Source organism: Lodderomyces beijingensis, assembly GCF_963989305.1.
Source record: "Lodderomyces beijingensis strain CBS 14171 genome assembly, chromosome: 3".
In the NCBI taxonomy this organism is placed as follows: Eukaryota; Fungi; Ascomycota; class Pichiomycetes; order Serinales; family Debaryomycetaceae; genus Lodderomyces; species Lodderomyces beijingensis.
Genome location: NC_089972.1, coordinates 339,501 through 354,738, shown reverse-complemented (window position 1 = coordinate 354,738; position 15,238 = coordinate 339,501). Strand labels below are relative to the sequence as shown.

Here is a 15,238-nt window from a genome sequence, read left to right as displayed (position 1 = left end):
AAAAAAAAAGAACAAAAAAAAAAAGGTCCAAAGGGTTATTGGAAAATGTTCCACGTCAAAAAGTAAAAAAGTGAAGTGAAAACTCCAAGGGCCGTGAGACTCGTGGATCCGTTTCTGTTCTGTTCTGTTCCTTTGTTTTATTTTTTTTTTTTGACAGACTTTACTATACTGGATAGACCCAGTCTTGAAAAAAAAAAAAAAAAAACACCACCAAAAGAACCAAAAGAACCAAAAGAACCAAAGGGTAATGGCAAGTATGTGTGTGTGTGTACACGTAGGGGCCTTAAGAAAGATTCCGGCAATCGGTGTGTGATTATGAGCAAAATGTTTGAGTTTGTTGTGGTGGTTGTGGTGGTGGTGGTGGTTGTGGTTGTTGTACCCTGCGGACAAGTAGATCAGGTGCTATCAGGATCGGTTAACAATTAGAGACTTACAAGTTTTTTTTATGTTTTCTTTTATTTTATTTTATTTTTCCCACACGACTTGACTCGACTCGACTTCACTTGTACACCAACGTTGTATAACTGAGAGAAACCTTGGGAAAGAAAGGCAAGGAGGACAGATTTATATAGTCGATTCTTTCGTATTCAACAAGTTCCTTAATGTCGATCTTTTTCAAAATACCGGTGGAGATTGAGATACGACTCGATAATGAAGAGTCGAGAAAGCACCATGAAGTGAAAACTCCGCATGGCCGGCTAGACCGATTACCTATTTATAAAGACGGCGAGTCGGTCAAGGGGGTGGTGACGCTACGGACCAAAGAGGGCAAGAAGATCGACCACCTTGGAGTCAAGGTGCAGCTTTTGGGGTCGATCGAGACCAATAACGATGGGTTGGTTTCGTCCGAGTTTTTAACTTTGGCGACGGAGTTGGCTGCCCCGGGCCAGTTGACGCACCTGCAATCGTATCCATTTGAGTTCAAGAATGTTGAAAAGCAGTATGAAAGCTACAGGGGCAAGAACGCAAAGTTGAGGTACTACTTGAAAGTGGCCATCCAGAGAAAGTCCAACACGGAAATCACGCGCGAAAAGGAACTCTGGGTGTTCCAGTACTACACCAAGTTGAACGAAGAGAACAAGGCACGGGAAAACGGTCTTCAGTCGGCGCCAAGGTTGGCTAAGGATGTGCATAGCGTGAAGATGGATGTGGGGATCGAGGATTGCTTGCACATTGAGTTTGAGTACTCCAAGTCGAGGTTTTCGTTAAAGGACGTGATCATTGGACGCATCTACTTTTTGTTGGTGAGATTGAAGATTAAGCACATGGAGTTGTCGTTGATACGACGCGAGATAGTTGGCTCTGCGCCCAACCAGATAACGGACAGCGAGACCGTGGTTCGATTTGAGATCATGGACGGTGCTCCTGTCAAGGGTGAAACGATTCCGATCCGGTTGTTTTTGAGCGGGTTCGATTTGACCCCGACTTATAAAGATGTCAACAAAAAATTTTCCGTGAGAACGTACCTTTCGCTCGTTTTGATTGACGAAGACGCTAGACGTTACTTTAAGCAAAGTGAAATCTTTCTATATAGAGATCTGTGAAATGAACATAAACCAGTCTAGACTTCTAAAAGGAGGCAAGGGAAAAATAAACTACGTGAGCTCGAAAACTGGAACCCGAATAAATCGAGAGAGGTAGTTGACAGAGATTGATTGGTCAATCTTTCCAATTGAAGTCCACGATGTACAAGAAGAAGCTCATAAAAAATTAAAAAACGTAACAAAATAGAACCTAACGTGATCATCTCTAGTCATAGTGTCTACCATCCACACAGCAACTACAGCAACAACAACAACAACAACATCGTGTGACATTTTTTTTACTCCTTATGCTCGGTTGTTGATTTCACAACTTCAATCTCCTCCAACCCCACAGCGTCATCCATGTGGTCTGCGAGAGCGTCAGTGTGGTCCTTGATGTAGAACCAAATCAATGGGATTGCAATCAAGAGCGAACCTTGACACAACGCCCACGAGGAAGCAAACAAGTTCATGTATGGAAGCTCGATTGCATCCAATCTCCAGGCAATGGCCGCACCAGCAGATTGGACACCTTTGTAGAAACCGGCGTACAAGGCAACCTTCTTTGGATTGTTTGACAACGCACCGAGAGTCCACAAGGTGTATGTTTGGAAGATGGCATCGTACAAGCCGTAAAAGATGTAAAGGAAAACAGGTCCCACGTATCGGCTCTCGGTGAAATCCATTGGCTCGATCAACGGAGGAACGGCTTCCACTTCTTCACGAGTGAACTCGAGTTGGAATTTCAAACCACCTCCCCAGATGGCCAAACCGGTCACGAATAAGATACCCCAGCCAATCTTGGCCCGCATCGAACGGCGGAGGTACTTGAGATCCAAAATGAAACCCAAAATGATGGCACCAACCATTTGGGCAAACCAGTAAAGAAGCGAGTTGAGCGATCTTGTTCTCAAGTTGAACATTCCGTGGTTGACATTGTTGAACTGGTAGGTGTAGAACCAGTTTGAAGCGAAAAACATGGGGAACATAAAGAGAATCCTGGGCTCTCTAACAAGCAATTTGAACAAGCCAATCAATTCGGTTTTCCAGTTGGGGTGTTTTTGAGCAATGACTTTCGAGCCGTCTGATTTCCAGACTTTGGACGATGGCAACATGAAGAAAGCGATGCAGCAACCGGAGCACATCAAGATGATAAAAGCAATAAACGTGCCATCGTTGGCGGCAGACGTTTTGTTTTCCATGTTGTCTGCCAAAGGGATGATCGAGCCAATAACTGCGCCCAAGTTGAAGATGACCCAGAAAATCATAATGGCTTTACCCTTGTTTTCCTCGGTGGCATAACTCAAGACAACCAAACCTTGAGCAGACCACAAGACCGCGGCACATAAACCCAAGAAGGCACCTGCAAAAATGACAAAGCCTTTGTTTTCATTGTGGTTAAACGACAAAAGCGAGCCAGCGTAAAGGGCGTAGCCAGTACCACCAAACATCAACGAGTATCTAACACCAATGGTGTTGCAAATGGTACCTCCAAAGAAACCAATGGTGGCAAAAGTCGAATACAACGCGACATTTGCGTTATCGGCAGTGGTCTTGTCGCTGATCGAGGCACCGATACCAGAAAGGGCATTGAACATACCTGGAGTCATAAATATAACGATTGCAACCATGACAACCTGGGTCATGGCATTGGAGTAACGCACCTTCTTGCCAAAGATGGAGATACTCTTGTCGTACCAGTTCCCGCTAGCTTCGATTTCGTCCTCGGTGTGGTGTTTCAAGGCAAGTAGTTCATTTTCGTCGTTGTTGTGCAACGCCTCGGGGTCTTTTGACCCTGAGCCCGAAGAGGTGGAAATGGTGTCAACACCATGGGGTCTTTTCTCTTCGTCACTCATTCTCTCTATCTTTTTAGTTGTAGACTGCAAGTCGATTTGTTATAAAACGCACCAAAGTTGACAAATTGGACAAGGTTTGACAAACGTGAACCAAAATAAACACGTTTAATTGAAATATATTGGTTGAGAATTTGAACTCGTGGATCTAGCTTGATCGAGTGATTAAGCTTGGTTGGTGGTGGTAGTAGTGGTTGCTTTCGATGATGATTGGGAAAATCACTGGATCGAAAGTTTCCAAATGGTGAAAAACAAAGACATATTTATATTCCACCATCTGGTATACCCACCTGAGACACCCATATATATATATACATATGTAATCCGGGGAATTTGCACTTTGTTCAAACGCAGTTGATGATAAATTGGAGATGATGATAAGGGTCGTGCGTTACATTTTTACGAACAACTGTCTCCTTCTCTTTTATTTTTTTAATTTTTTTATTTTTTTTTTTTTTTTTTTTTGATTTGGCCAGTTGGGCCTCTTTGTGTTTTTCAACTCTTTTTGCTTATTCAGTATGCACTGTCAACGTATACAGAGTAACCTCTGCTCCCAGATGGCATTGGAGAGGACTTTTAGTTGTGTTGTGTTGGAGTATAGCTGGAGAGAAGCTGTAGCCCCACCCTACTGCAGACGTCTTTCGCTGCCGCCAATCTCCTTTCCACTTCTTCCTACGCTTTTGTTTCAGCGACTTAGCCGCAAAGCGTTGATAACGAGTTTGATTAACGGCTATCAAAACATCTTGTTATTCCTGCCGTAAGTATATAACTACCAACACTTGTGTTCTTCCATCTTTGCAATGCTGTAACTTCTCGGGAATCAGAAAAAAATTGTACCCTGGTTGTATTTCAAGCAAATTGCAACATTGATTCTTGACCACCTTTTTTTTTTTTTTTTGTTTCACCACCTAACCTAACTTAATCCGTGATCTATAACGTTTTTTTTCTTTCCTTCTTTCTTTCTTTCTTTACTGAAACACTCAGATCTGTCTACCTACTCCCTGGCTCGAGTACTGTGAATGCCATGATGGAGTAGCCAGCTCCAATGAGGCGACACATCTTGTGGGGAACGATCTGACGATTTGATTTACAAAAGAGAGAGAGACCCTTTTTAGGAGGCTACTAAAAACCATGCTTTCAAAAGTTTGGGGAAGTTAAAGGCGTCGATAGCTTATTCAGCGATGGTTGATGAATTTTGGACTGGGGATTGAAGGGGATACATGGGAGAGGAGCTGCGCTCTCGCTCTCAATCGAGATCGCGCTCTATGGCATCTCGTTGCACCTGCCTTTCAGTTCTGACTTGAAGGCTTCTAGCGTGGGGAATCCCTAAGATGTACCACTTCCAGTCTCTGGTATCTACGATAAGATACCCCCCAGATCCATGGCCAGTATTTTTTTTTTTTCTTTGAGTGGTCTTCATCAAGGGGGAAGGCATATACTGGTGACTAACTGACTATCGAACGCCAAAATACTTTGAGGCTCGTTTTAACCCCCTTGATCGAAGCTCTTGCAGCTACAAATTGATGGTTCATTTAAAAAATTATTAGGATAAGTGTGAGTTTGAGCCTGAATGATAAGGTAGAAGTTGTTAAATTGCTTTGCAGCAAGAATCAGTTGCTACTACTCCAGGTACCACTACTGGTACGGCAAAAAGGCTAAGTGCATTGGCTCTGGTGAAGTATTGTATTGTTGGACGAACAAATTGCAACCTTGTTTCACTCGCACTGAATTACGTAATCTCTTTTTTTTATTTTTATTTTTTTCTTTTTAGGTGCTGGTGCTGATGTTGCTCTCTCGGCAATGACGCGAAAGTTGGTGTCTCAAAAACTTTCCATGTCACTGTCCCACCTCCTACCTCCCCAAATAATTTTTCCAAGATTTAATATTATAGGTGTAGCCTTGACTCAACCAAGTATCACGAAATGTTTTACTCTGATTTACTTTTTTTTTTTCTAGAATTCATGACGAAAGTCATGAGCTTGGCGTACAACGTTTCTTTGTATTTTCGCAAGAAAAAGAAAGTAAATTCGATGATTCAATCGACCCAGTCTACTAGGTGGTCTCTCCTACAACAGCTATTAAATATTCACGTTTCGCCTATTAAACATGCTTTGTTTGAAGCCCTCCATCCACCTTTCTCTGACCGTGTGTTTTACTGTGCGGCTTCGACGCGATTAAACTACCAGTAAGAAAACCAGCTTCGAGATGCCCTCTTCTATTTTTTGGTTTGTTTGTGTGTATGTTTGTTCGTTTGTTTTATAATTCGAGTTTGTAGAACCTCCCTTTGCAAACGTTTTTCCTAACCGTTTAGTTCTTGTCTTTAGCTCCTCTATTAGTCTTGAGTCACGCTTAGTTTGAACTCCACCAAGAACGAGAACGCCGTGCAGAGGGCAAGGACACCTTCCTTGTAACTAAAAGCTCATTAGCAACTTAGGGGGCGCTCAACGCTGCCCCCCTCCCACTCTCCTTCCATAGTATCATTGATTCCAATTCGTCTTGAAGTGAAGCATCGGAGTTCTTTGCTAAGTATCCTATGGGTTTATTCACCCTATCTCTCTGCAGTTTCTACTGAAGCAAAAGCAAATGGATTCGTTAATTTGGTTTATTGCCAATCGGATCCAGACCCAGCCACATCCACTGCAACACGAATTCATCATCGCTTCTCCTCTCATCTGCAGTGTGTCCAGCCTCTCAGCGATATAGTCTTTATTTCCCCAGGTTTCTCCTTCCCCTTTCATCTCCCCTCCCCTTCCACTTTCCTGACTTGGTAAGTGCCGTGTACAGTCGATTCAACAAAAAAAAAAAACATCATGTGGGGTTAGTTAAGCTTGTGCTGAAAGCCTTTTGCGTGAGCGCAAAACCCAACTTACTCGTCAAAAAGAAAAGAAAAAAGAAAAGAACAAAAAAGTTGGAGTATCAAGCTTTTGCCCACTTGAAAGGCAAATATGTTACTTACCCCAAATTATGATATGGTATGTCATAAGTGAATGGGTAGACTGGTGTAGAGAGGTGAGGTGAGGTGAGATATTTCCCAGTTGTAGCAATGATTTCAGGTTGCAAATGTGATGTTACATCGAAACATGAAAATGCAACACTGTTCCCATCATCTTTTTTTTTTTTTTTTTTTCGCTCTCGAGATTTCGGCATTTCTTGTTCCTTTTTTTTTCTTGAGTTTAGAGGACTGCGGAGAGACACGCGAGCGAACATCGATGTTGGGATTCGTCCTGAGAGGTGGAAGAGAAGGTAAGATTGACAAGGCGGGATTGAGCGAAAGATTACTAACGTTTTAGTCGAGAGGTATAAGCGGGTTTTTTTACCCCATGGGGTGAAAAGTAAAAAAAAAAAAAAAAAGAAAGAGAACCAGCAACGTGATTATTTGGGGTTAGCTTTACGATCTAGACCCCTAATGCATTTTCAAACCCTTGCTCCTCGTCCTTCTTTCTTTTCTGTTTTTTTGTTGTTTCGTGCTATATACTTTTGTTGTTTTTTTGTTTGTCTCGCTAATGTGCCTATGAACCTATGTGCTGTGTTTTACTTCATCTCGGACCCCACCCTGACAATGCTATCGATCAAGTCATCGGCAACCTTGTCCGTTAAGATGGGAGAGTTGAACACGACCCTGAAGAACTCGCCTTTGGAGTCGTCTTCCGGGTTAGGACTAAAGTCAACGAGATACTTGCCCGATTTATGCAATTCCCGAGAAATGAACCTGGTCACCTCTGTATTGTCGCTGCTAGCATTCTTTAAGCTTGGTGGGCGGTAGTAAAAGCACACTTGAAGACACTGGGGGTAGGCAGGCCCGACAATCTCAAAGTCGGAACTCGACTTGACCTTTTTCACAAAGTACTCTTGGATCTTGTAGGCGTGGTCGACTCTGTTTTGAAACCCAACTTGTCCGTAATACAACCAGGCGAGGTAGAACTTGAACGAGTCGGCTCTGCGGCCACAGCCCATGGTGCCGTCTGCCAAATCGTAGTTGGCCTCTTCTTCCTCGCTCTCGCGGCCGTGGAACAAATAGGGAGCCTGCAACGACAACGCCGTCTGGAAGTTCTTCACGTGGGGTAGTAACAAGAACGAGCACGTGTTTGGTATACCCAACATCTTGTGCGGATTAACGGTGATGGAGTCGGCAAATTCGCACCCTTGCAACCTGTTCTTGTAGTGAGGCGAGAAAATCACATTGCCTCCCCAGGAACCGTCAATGTGGAAATGGCAGTTGTACTTCTTGGCAACTTTTGAAATCTGGATGAATGGGTCGTAGGAGCCAAAGACAGTCGTGCCCGCGGTGGCGTTGATATACAAGGGAGTATAGCCGTCGAGGATGGACTGCTTAATCTGTGTTTCCAAATGCAACACGTTCAACAACCCTTGCGGAGTCACGTCGACTTTGAACACATTTTCAGAGCCAATCCCCAACAAGATGGCCCCCTTCACAACTGAATAGTGGCAGTGCTTGCTTGTGTAAATGGCAAACTTATAGTTGGCGTTTCCTTTCGTCTTGGTCTCGGGGAACCTTAAACTTCGCGCAATCTGCATGCTCGTGATATTGGACCATGAACCGCCGCTGAACGTCAATCCACCACAAGTCTTTTGGTCGTTGGTGAAAAACAATGAGGCATACTTGTGTCCAATGTAGTTCTCCAACACTGACAACACGGGCGACACTGTGTAGACGTGGGAGTTGGTGTTCAACATGCTCAATAGGATATCGGAGACGACTCCAATTGGATTGTTGGAAGCATACAACTTGTCCAAGAAACCCGGGTTCCATGTATTCACCGAATACTGGAGGACCTTATCGATGGTCAGCGCCAACTGCTCTTCAGTGCATGGCTCGTCCAAGTTTGTGCCGCTCTCAGTAATCAATTTGTCCTTGAGAAAACTGGGCTCATGGTATGTTCCAAGTGACTCCGGCTTGTACTGCACAGAATTGGGATCAGCTTGCGAGATGTACTGCAATAGCTTTGGCTTGAGGTCGGTCAATAGCTTGTCGAGCTCTTCGACCCTGTTTCGCTCCAAATCCGATACAATCGACATCTTTGCCTGTTTTTCAACCTTCCAATATGAACCCTTTTTCAATATATATACTTTTACACCGAAACTTAAAACTTAACAAAAAAAAAAAAATTGAGAGAGAATTCCGTCTCCCTTTCATGTGCGTTCAAGATGAAAAAATTTAGTGCTGTGGGAGGGAAGCAGGGAGGGAGCAGCAGCAATAGCAATTCAAGAACATTCTCTCCATGACGTGTGATTTGGGTTGAATTTTTTGAACTTCGTTACTCCTCCTTTGGAAACTGTGGCGACATGGTTGGCTAGGTGGAAACTTTTCTACGAAAGTTGAGGCTTAATAATTCCCACTGAGGTTCCACGGTCTATGCAGAAGGATCTTTATATTTTCCCTCTCTGCTTTGCAGAACTGGTGGGGCAGAAAGAATACAAGGAGAAAAAAAAAATTAAAGCAAGCTCCCTTGCGGGGAATCGAACCCCGATCTGCTCGGTGAAAGCGAACCGTGATAGCCATTACACTACAAAGGAATTCATAGAGTTAGATAGTCACGTGTGCTGTTAAGTTACGCTGCCTTGACTGGAAATATGCATATATTCTGATTGAAATGGTGTCATGAATGGTTTTAGGGATGGTTTCATGGGTGGTTGGTTCGGCGGTGCTTTTGCAAACCCCACGATTATCCCACGCATGTCTGAATATTATTGGGTAAGACGATGCTTATTGTGAAGGATTTTATTCCGAAATACTCGCAAAACTTTTGGGAAAATGTTTACATGTAAAAGTAAAGAACGGCATCACGAGGTCGATGACTCCCAAAAAGCAAGCAAATTGACAATGTCCAGAGTAATTGATTCCAAGATAAGCCCTTGGGTGAAGTGTGGAATTGCGGTTAATTCACACTTTTGTCAAAAACTACACGTATCTTGGTCGTCAAGCTGGAGCAAAGATTGAAAAGTATTACAGCAGCAAAAACAACGATAAGAACCTAGATCCAAGAGATACCTCAACCTCGTCGCTTCGTGATATATGAAATATATATATATATATGGCACAGTTTGGCAGTCTGACAGTTGCTGCAAAAAAAAAAACACCAAGCAACAAATACACATGGTAGCAGACAATTGCAACCTGCAGGACCTTGGGATATGGCAGGCTCCTATTTTTTAGACATTTCGGAATTTTTCAACACTAGAGGAGAGATACTTTGCATCTCCATCTCTCCATCTCCAACAAGAAACGATGATATGACATTATTCCATCCCGTCCTCAGACACATACCACTACCACGGCCTCATTTGTATTTCCCGAAGACAACACATATTTTGAAAAACCGTTTTTCCAATATCAATGTTCCATTTCAAGATGACTTGAACGACGTCGACTTGGACGAATTTGGACTAGGTGATTTCAAACATTACGTCGAGTCGCCCGATGTCAAACGGTATCGAGAAGAACAACTTCAACTACCGCGCGATGTTGACGAATATCGTCAACAACCAACTCCCTCTTCTTCTCACCACCACCACCACCACTACCAGGGAGCCCTAGAAAAGACAAATCTAGCTGAGCTTGCACAAGTTCAAGAACCAGCAATCTTTGTTTCGAAATTCACTGACCCGTACCTCAATTTAGCCATCGAGGACTACATCTACAACCATATGCCACTGAACCATCCTCAAAGATTGCTATTCTACACCAACCGACCCTGTGTTGTGATTGGCAAGAACCAGAATCCCTGGAAAGAAGTAAACTTGCCGCTCCTCAACAAGCTCAATCTCCCACTTATACGCAGAAGGTCAGGTGGTGGCACCGTGGCCCATGATTTGGGCAACGTGAATTATTCATTCATGACGAGCAAGAATGAGTTTGATAGGTTCACATTTGCCAACTTGATCACTGAGTGTCTCGATGACGCAAGGGTCAAAGTCAATAAACGCGGCGATATCGTCACCGTGAATCAAGGGCAGGAGTACAAAATTAGCGGGTCGGCGTATAAGATTTCGCGCGGGAAATCTTACCATCACGGCACCATGCTCTTGGATCTGGATCTCGCGAGATTGAAGCTGCTTTTGCATCGCGATGAAGGTGTTTTGGGTGTTGTTGATGCTCAGAACTCTGTCGATTCCGTCAAGTCGAAAGTCACGAACTTGGGCATTTCCAGCGAGGAGTTTGTCAATCGAGTCGGCGAGGGTTTTGAGCGCAGGTACGGGATGAGTGGTGAGCCCATGGGCGAGGGTGAGCGTGTGGGCGGTGAGAAGGAGGATGAATATGAAGATGACTTTCATGCAATGATGGGTCTCACCGACTTTGCGGAGCTGCCTGTTGCGCGGCGTAAAATGTACGAAATCAGCAAAGAGCAAACACATCTTCCTGAAACCGTGTTCCTGACGGCGGAGGAATTAAAGGCGTGGAGCTGGAAGTTTGGCCATACGCCGTCTTTTACTCATACTTTAACTAACGGCGAACTCGATCTTGTGGTGAAATTTTCCGTAAACAAGGGCAAGATCACCAACGTCGAAGCCACAACTGCGCTGAGCACGACAGCGCAGGCACTAGAACATATTTTAGATGCTGCTAGAGCAGAGTTGGAATCAAAAGAGTACACTTCAAAAACTGCCAAGCGGGCATTTGCTGGAACCGAGTTGGGCGATTGCATCGGAGCTTGGCTAGAAAAGACCATTGACTAGATCAACTGCAGCACCAGCCAACCAAATTAAAAGTAATCAAAAAAAAACAACACCGCCACCATAACCACCACCGATACATTCTACCCAGCACTGCGTTTTGTTTTGTTCTTTGTTTTGCTTTTTATAATGTTTCTTGGTCTAGCTCTCTATGATAATCGTTTATTAATGCAAAAAATGTAGATGATATATATAAAAATCCAAAAAAAAAAAATTACATGACATGACAATGGTTCGTTATTATAAATAATTCGTCAACAAAAGACGCTCACTTCACGGTTTTCTCATTTCTTAACCGAGCTATCGCTACCGGTACCTGATTGATCCGGGGACCCGTCAACATCGGTGGCGGTGTCGGTCTGCTCTTCCAACTCCTTCTCGTGACCCTTCTTCTTGTTCTTCTTCAACCATCCGAATCCCACAATGTAAATGAACTTTTTGAAAGCTCTCGTGGGGAAGATCCTTTCCACCCATGTGTTTGGCACAAGTCGAATGATGATACCAGCAGGTATACTGATGAAACCACACAAGATTGCTGTTGCCCACATCCCCGGTGTTTGTCTAGCGACACTGAACGCTGCACCACCAACAAACATAATCAAGACTTGGAATCCGCCAATGATCAAGGCAATGGCAATAAAGTACCAGTTGCGGAACAAGTGCGAGAAGAAATTCAAATTGTACATGGTGAATCTGCCGCGGATGGTGGTGACATCTTCTGCCTCGTCCAATTTTCTGGTGACAAACAACTTCCAAAATTGCAACCAGACAAAAGTGTTGAATGTCATTGCGTCCAATTGCGTCGATTGGTGATTGGTAATGTCTCTGTTGCCGAAAAAGAGCTTCCTTCCGGCAAAATGCAACACAAATGTGATGATCAACTGGGTGATCGACTGGCCAAGAATCATCTTCCACATCGAGGTCGAGATCAAAGGTGCTGTTCTTCCAGCAGGCTTGTTCAAAAGGAACGAGTCGTCGGGTTTGTCTGTGGCCAAGGCCAACGCAGCAAGCGTGTCCATGATCAAGTTGACCCACAACAACTGCACGGCAGTCAACACCGACTGGTTCTGAGACGAAGCAACAGCTGAGACAAATGTAAGAACACAAGCAGTGATGTTGACCGTGAGCTGGAACTGAATAAACTTTTTGATCGAGGTGGCAACGGTTCTACCCCACTTGATCGCCTGCACGATATCGGTAAAGTCATCGGTCATCAAAATGATATCCGAGGCTTCTCTCGCAACTTCGGTACCGGCAATACCCATCGAGAAGCCGACGTCGGCAAGCTTCAACGCGGGTGCGTCGTTGGTACCATCTCCCGTGACTGCCACAACTTCGCCCGACTTCCTTAAGGTGTCGACCAAAATACGTTTATCTTCAGGCGAAGATCTTGCCAAGACTCGCAATTGCGAAACAATTTTCGTTCTCTCCTTGGGACTTAATTTGCGGAATGATGGGCCCTCCATACAGGCGAACTCGTTGGATAAGTCATCGGGAGTGAGAATACCACATTCTTGCGAGATGGCTTTCGCCGTGTTTAAATTATCACCCGTGACCATGCGCACGGTGACGCCAGCCGTCTTGCACTGTCTCACAGCTTCGGCCACCCCGGGCTTGAGTGGATCCTGGATTCCAACAAGGGCGTCCAAGACAAATTGCTTTCTAATCTCGCTGGGACTAGCGCTGACATTGATCAACGCACCTGGGTCAGCTTCATTTTCGTTATCCTTCAACGCCAACTCAGCTGGCGGCCATGATTTCAAACCAACAAAATCGCGGTGGCCCAATGCAATGGCCCTGAGGGCATTGTTTGCATATTCGTCAATCTTGGTCAAGACATCTTCACGTTCCAGCCTGTCCAATTTGATCAACTCACCAGCGGTGTTCATTTCGCAGCCGCAGTTTTTAAAGATCAACTCCGCGGCACCCTTGACGTAGACTCTGAATCCGTTATCGATTTTCATAACAACACCGGCCCATTTTCTAGAACTTTCAAAGGGAATAACTTGCACAATCTCGTGCTGGCTTTCTCTTCTAATCTGGTCTAAAGTCTTGTTATCAAAAAGATGGAAAATCTTACCGGCAAGGATCAATAAAGCTGATTCTGTCTTGTTTCCCAAATATGGCTCTTCAACAGCACCTAGTTGTGGCTGGTTCAGGTCGCTTTCCTTATTGAAAAGTTTTTTGAAAAAAGACTGGTTGCGAGGACGTTGCTTGGCTAATTGTGCCTTTACCTCATCGTATTCTGAGTTTTCAAATGCAGTGGAGTTTAAAGTGATATTCGTGGCAAGAAAAATCTTCATCTCAGAAGTGATTTCTTCACTAGCCTCAGCAGCTGTAGGCTCGTGTTTGTTGTTGTTATCGCCCGTGGTGTCATTGAATTCCAACAATTGTCCATCCTTTTGCAACCCAAAGAAGCCGCGGACAATTCTCATTCTGTTTTCAGTCAATGTTCCTGTTTTATCAGAGCAGATCGCAGTGGCGCCTCCCATGGTTTCACAACTCTTCAACACTCGCACCAAGTTACCATTCTGGGCCATTCTGGTAGTGGCGAAAGCCAACGCCAACGTGACGGCCAAGGGCAAGCCTTCGGGGATGGCAACAACTACAATGGTGACTGCGGTGATGATAATGTCGATGAATTTTTTACCCTTTTCAGTCGATGGCAACTCATGGAAACTTCCACCTGGTGCAATATCGACACAGTATCTAATGAACAAGACAATGAACAAGACGAGGGCAGCAAGAAACCCATACTTGGAGATCCCTTCGGCTAAATTGTCCAATCTTTCCTGCATCGGCGTGGTTTCTGATTTGACATTTAAGCTCAACATGGTTCTTCCATGGATGGAATTTCTCCCCACCGCCGTCACGACGGCGTTTCCCAAACCAGACAAGATCTTGGCACCGGAGATCAAGTAAGGGTCGCGGAATTTGATGCTTCTACTGCCAATGTCTTCATCGGTGGGCAAATGCAGTTCATAAATTTCCATGGCCTCCTTAACGGGGACTTTTTTAATGGTTGCCGATTCTCCAGTCAAGGCACTTTCGTCGCATTCAACTTCGCCTTGGTAAAGGATGCAATCTGCAGGGACAACATCCCCCGTTTGCAAATTGATAGTGTCACCCACTAATAAATCGTAAATGGAGATCAACTTCTGTTCTCCATTGCGAATAACAATGATTTCACGATCCTCCTTTTTGGCATTTAATCTGGCAAATTGTCGTTCCTTTTGGTAATCGTTTGCTGCGCCCACGACAACCACGATGCAAACCGCCACCAAGATGGCTACACCTTCGACCCAGTCGACTTTCGGGACTGGCTTACCTTCGTCGTCATAATGGGTCCCGCTTCCAAAAGTTTCGTATAACCCCAAGGCCAAGGAGACAACGGCAGCAATCGACAAGATAATCAAAACCTTATCCTTCATTGCTTCCCAGCAAAGCTGGAAAAACGATTTTTGAACTCTCTTGGGCAATTTGTTGACGCCGTAGATCAATCTCCGATTCTCCAAATCTTGCTCGTCGGAGCTGTTTAAGCCTCTTTTCGAGGTGTTCAATAGATTCAAGAGCCTGTCAAAGCCGCCCAACTGGTATAAATGTTTCAATGATTTTGGATCGTGCAAAGGTGTCAATTCTTCCGGGTTGATTTTGCAGTCGGAGGTCAATCTGCGATGCGACGTGGAGCTGGTGAGTATTCTCGAGAGTGGGTTTGTTAACGAGTTGTGGGTTGTTGCTCGCCGGCTAAGTGGCTTTGGATTGCTCCTCAGACGCGACGTCGACGATGTCAACCCTGCTTGTCCTTCGTCTGCCGACTGGTTTACGCGGTAGTTGTCTTCGTGCACCGACTCGTTGGCGTTCTTGTTCTTGTTCGTCTTCGTCCTTGCTTCATCTTCATCTTCATCTTGGAGTTGCAACGGGGACGCAGAATTTGTCGAGGAAGCGTCGTCGTCCGAATAGCGGGGTAATTCCAAAGTCGTGGCAGTCCCCAACCTTTCCGCTGGTGTTCTTGGTGCCATTTCTTGACAAAAAGCTTTTTTTCCCTATTGGTTGCTAAAATGCTGGAAAAATTCGAGGTGAGAGAGAAAAAGGGGTCCCTTTTTCGGTTGCTAGATTAATATATGGTGGAGAAATATCTGGTGATGAGTTATCTTTTATTTATATATATAT

General features: G+C 44.5%; 5 protein-coding genes across 5 annotated transcripts; 2 read left to right on the top strand and 3 right to left on the bottom strand. All coding sequences in view use genetic code 12, as the record gives it.

Annotated features, from left to right (window-relative positions):
* Positions 1 to 602: 602 nt before the first annotated feature.
* On the top strand, positions 603 to 1,544 carry LODBEIA_P22600 (uncharacterized protein; the record flags this gene model as incomplete). Its single annotated transcript, XM_066972240.1, has 1 exon — positions 603 to 1,544. The coding sequence occupies one exon, from the start codon at positions 603 to 605 to the stop codon at positions 1,542 to 1,544; it is 942 nt and encodes a 313-aa protein (XP_066829198.1).
* Positions 1,545 to 1,822: 278 nt separating this feature from the next.
* LODBEIA_P22590 (uncharacterized protein) lies at positions 1,823 to 3,379 on the bottom strand (the record flags this gene model as incomplete). The annotated part of the gene is made up of 1 exon (XM_066972238.1): positions 1,823 to 3,379. One exon carries the CDS (start codon positions 3,377 to 3,379, stop codon positions 1,823 to 1,825), a length of 1,557 nt encoding a protein of 518 aa, XP_066829197.1.
* A 3,528-nt stretch (positions 3,380 to 6,907) lies between these two features.
* Positions 6,908 to 8,413, bottom strand: LODBEIA_P22580 (uncharacterized protein; the record flags this gene model as incomplete). Its single annotated transcript, XM_066972237.1, has 1 exon — positions 6,908 to 8,413. The coding sequence occupies one exon, from the start codon at positions 8,411 to 8,413 to the stop codon at positions 6,908 to 6,910; it is 1,506 nt and encodes a 501-aa protein (XP_066829196.1).
* A 1,215-nt stretch (positions 8,414 to 9,628) lies between these two features.
* Positions 9,629 to 11,071, top strand: LODBEIA_P22570 (uncharacterized protein; the record flags this gene model as incomplete). The annotated part of the gene is made up of 1 exon (XM_066972236.1): positions 9,629 to 11,071. The coding sequence occupies one exon, from the start codon at positions 9,629 to 9,631 to the stop codon at positions 11,069 to 11,071; it is 1,443 nt and encodes a 480-aa protein (XP_066829195.1).
* Positions 11,072 to 11,352: 281 nt separating this feature from the next.
* LODBEIA_P22560 (uncharacterized protein) lies at positions 11,353 to 15,087 on the bottom strand (the record flags this gene model as incomplete). Its single annotated transcript, XM_066972235.1, has 1 exon — positions 11,353 to 15,087. One exon carries the CDS (start codon positions 15,085 to 15,087, stop codon positions 11,353 to 11,355), a length of 3,735 nt encoding a protein of 1,244 aa, XP_066829194.1.
* Positions 15,088 to 15,238: the final 151 nt, after the last annotated feature.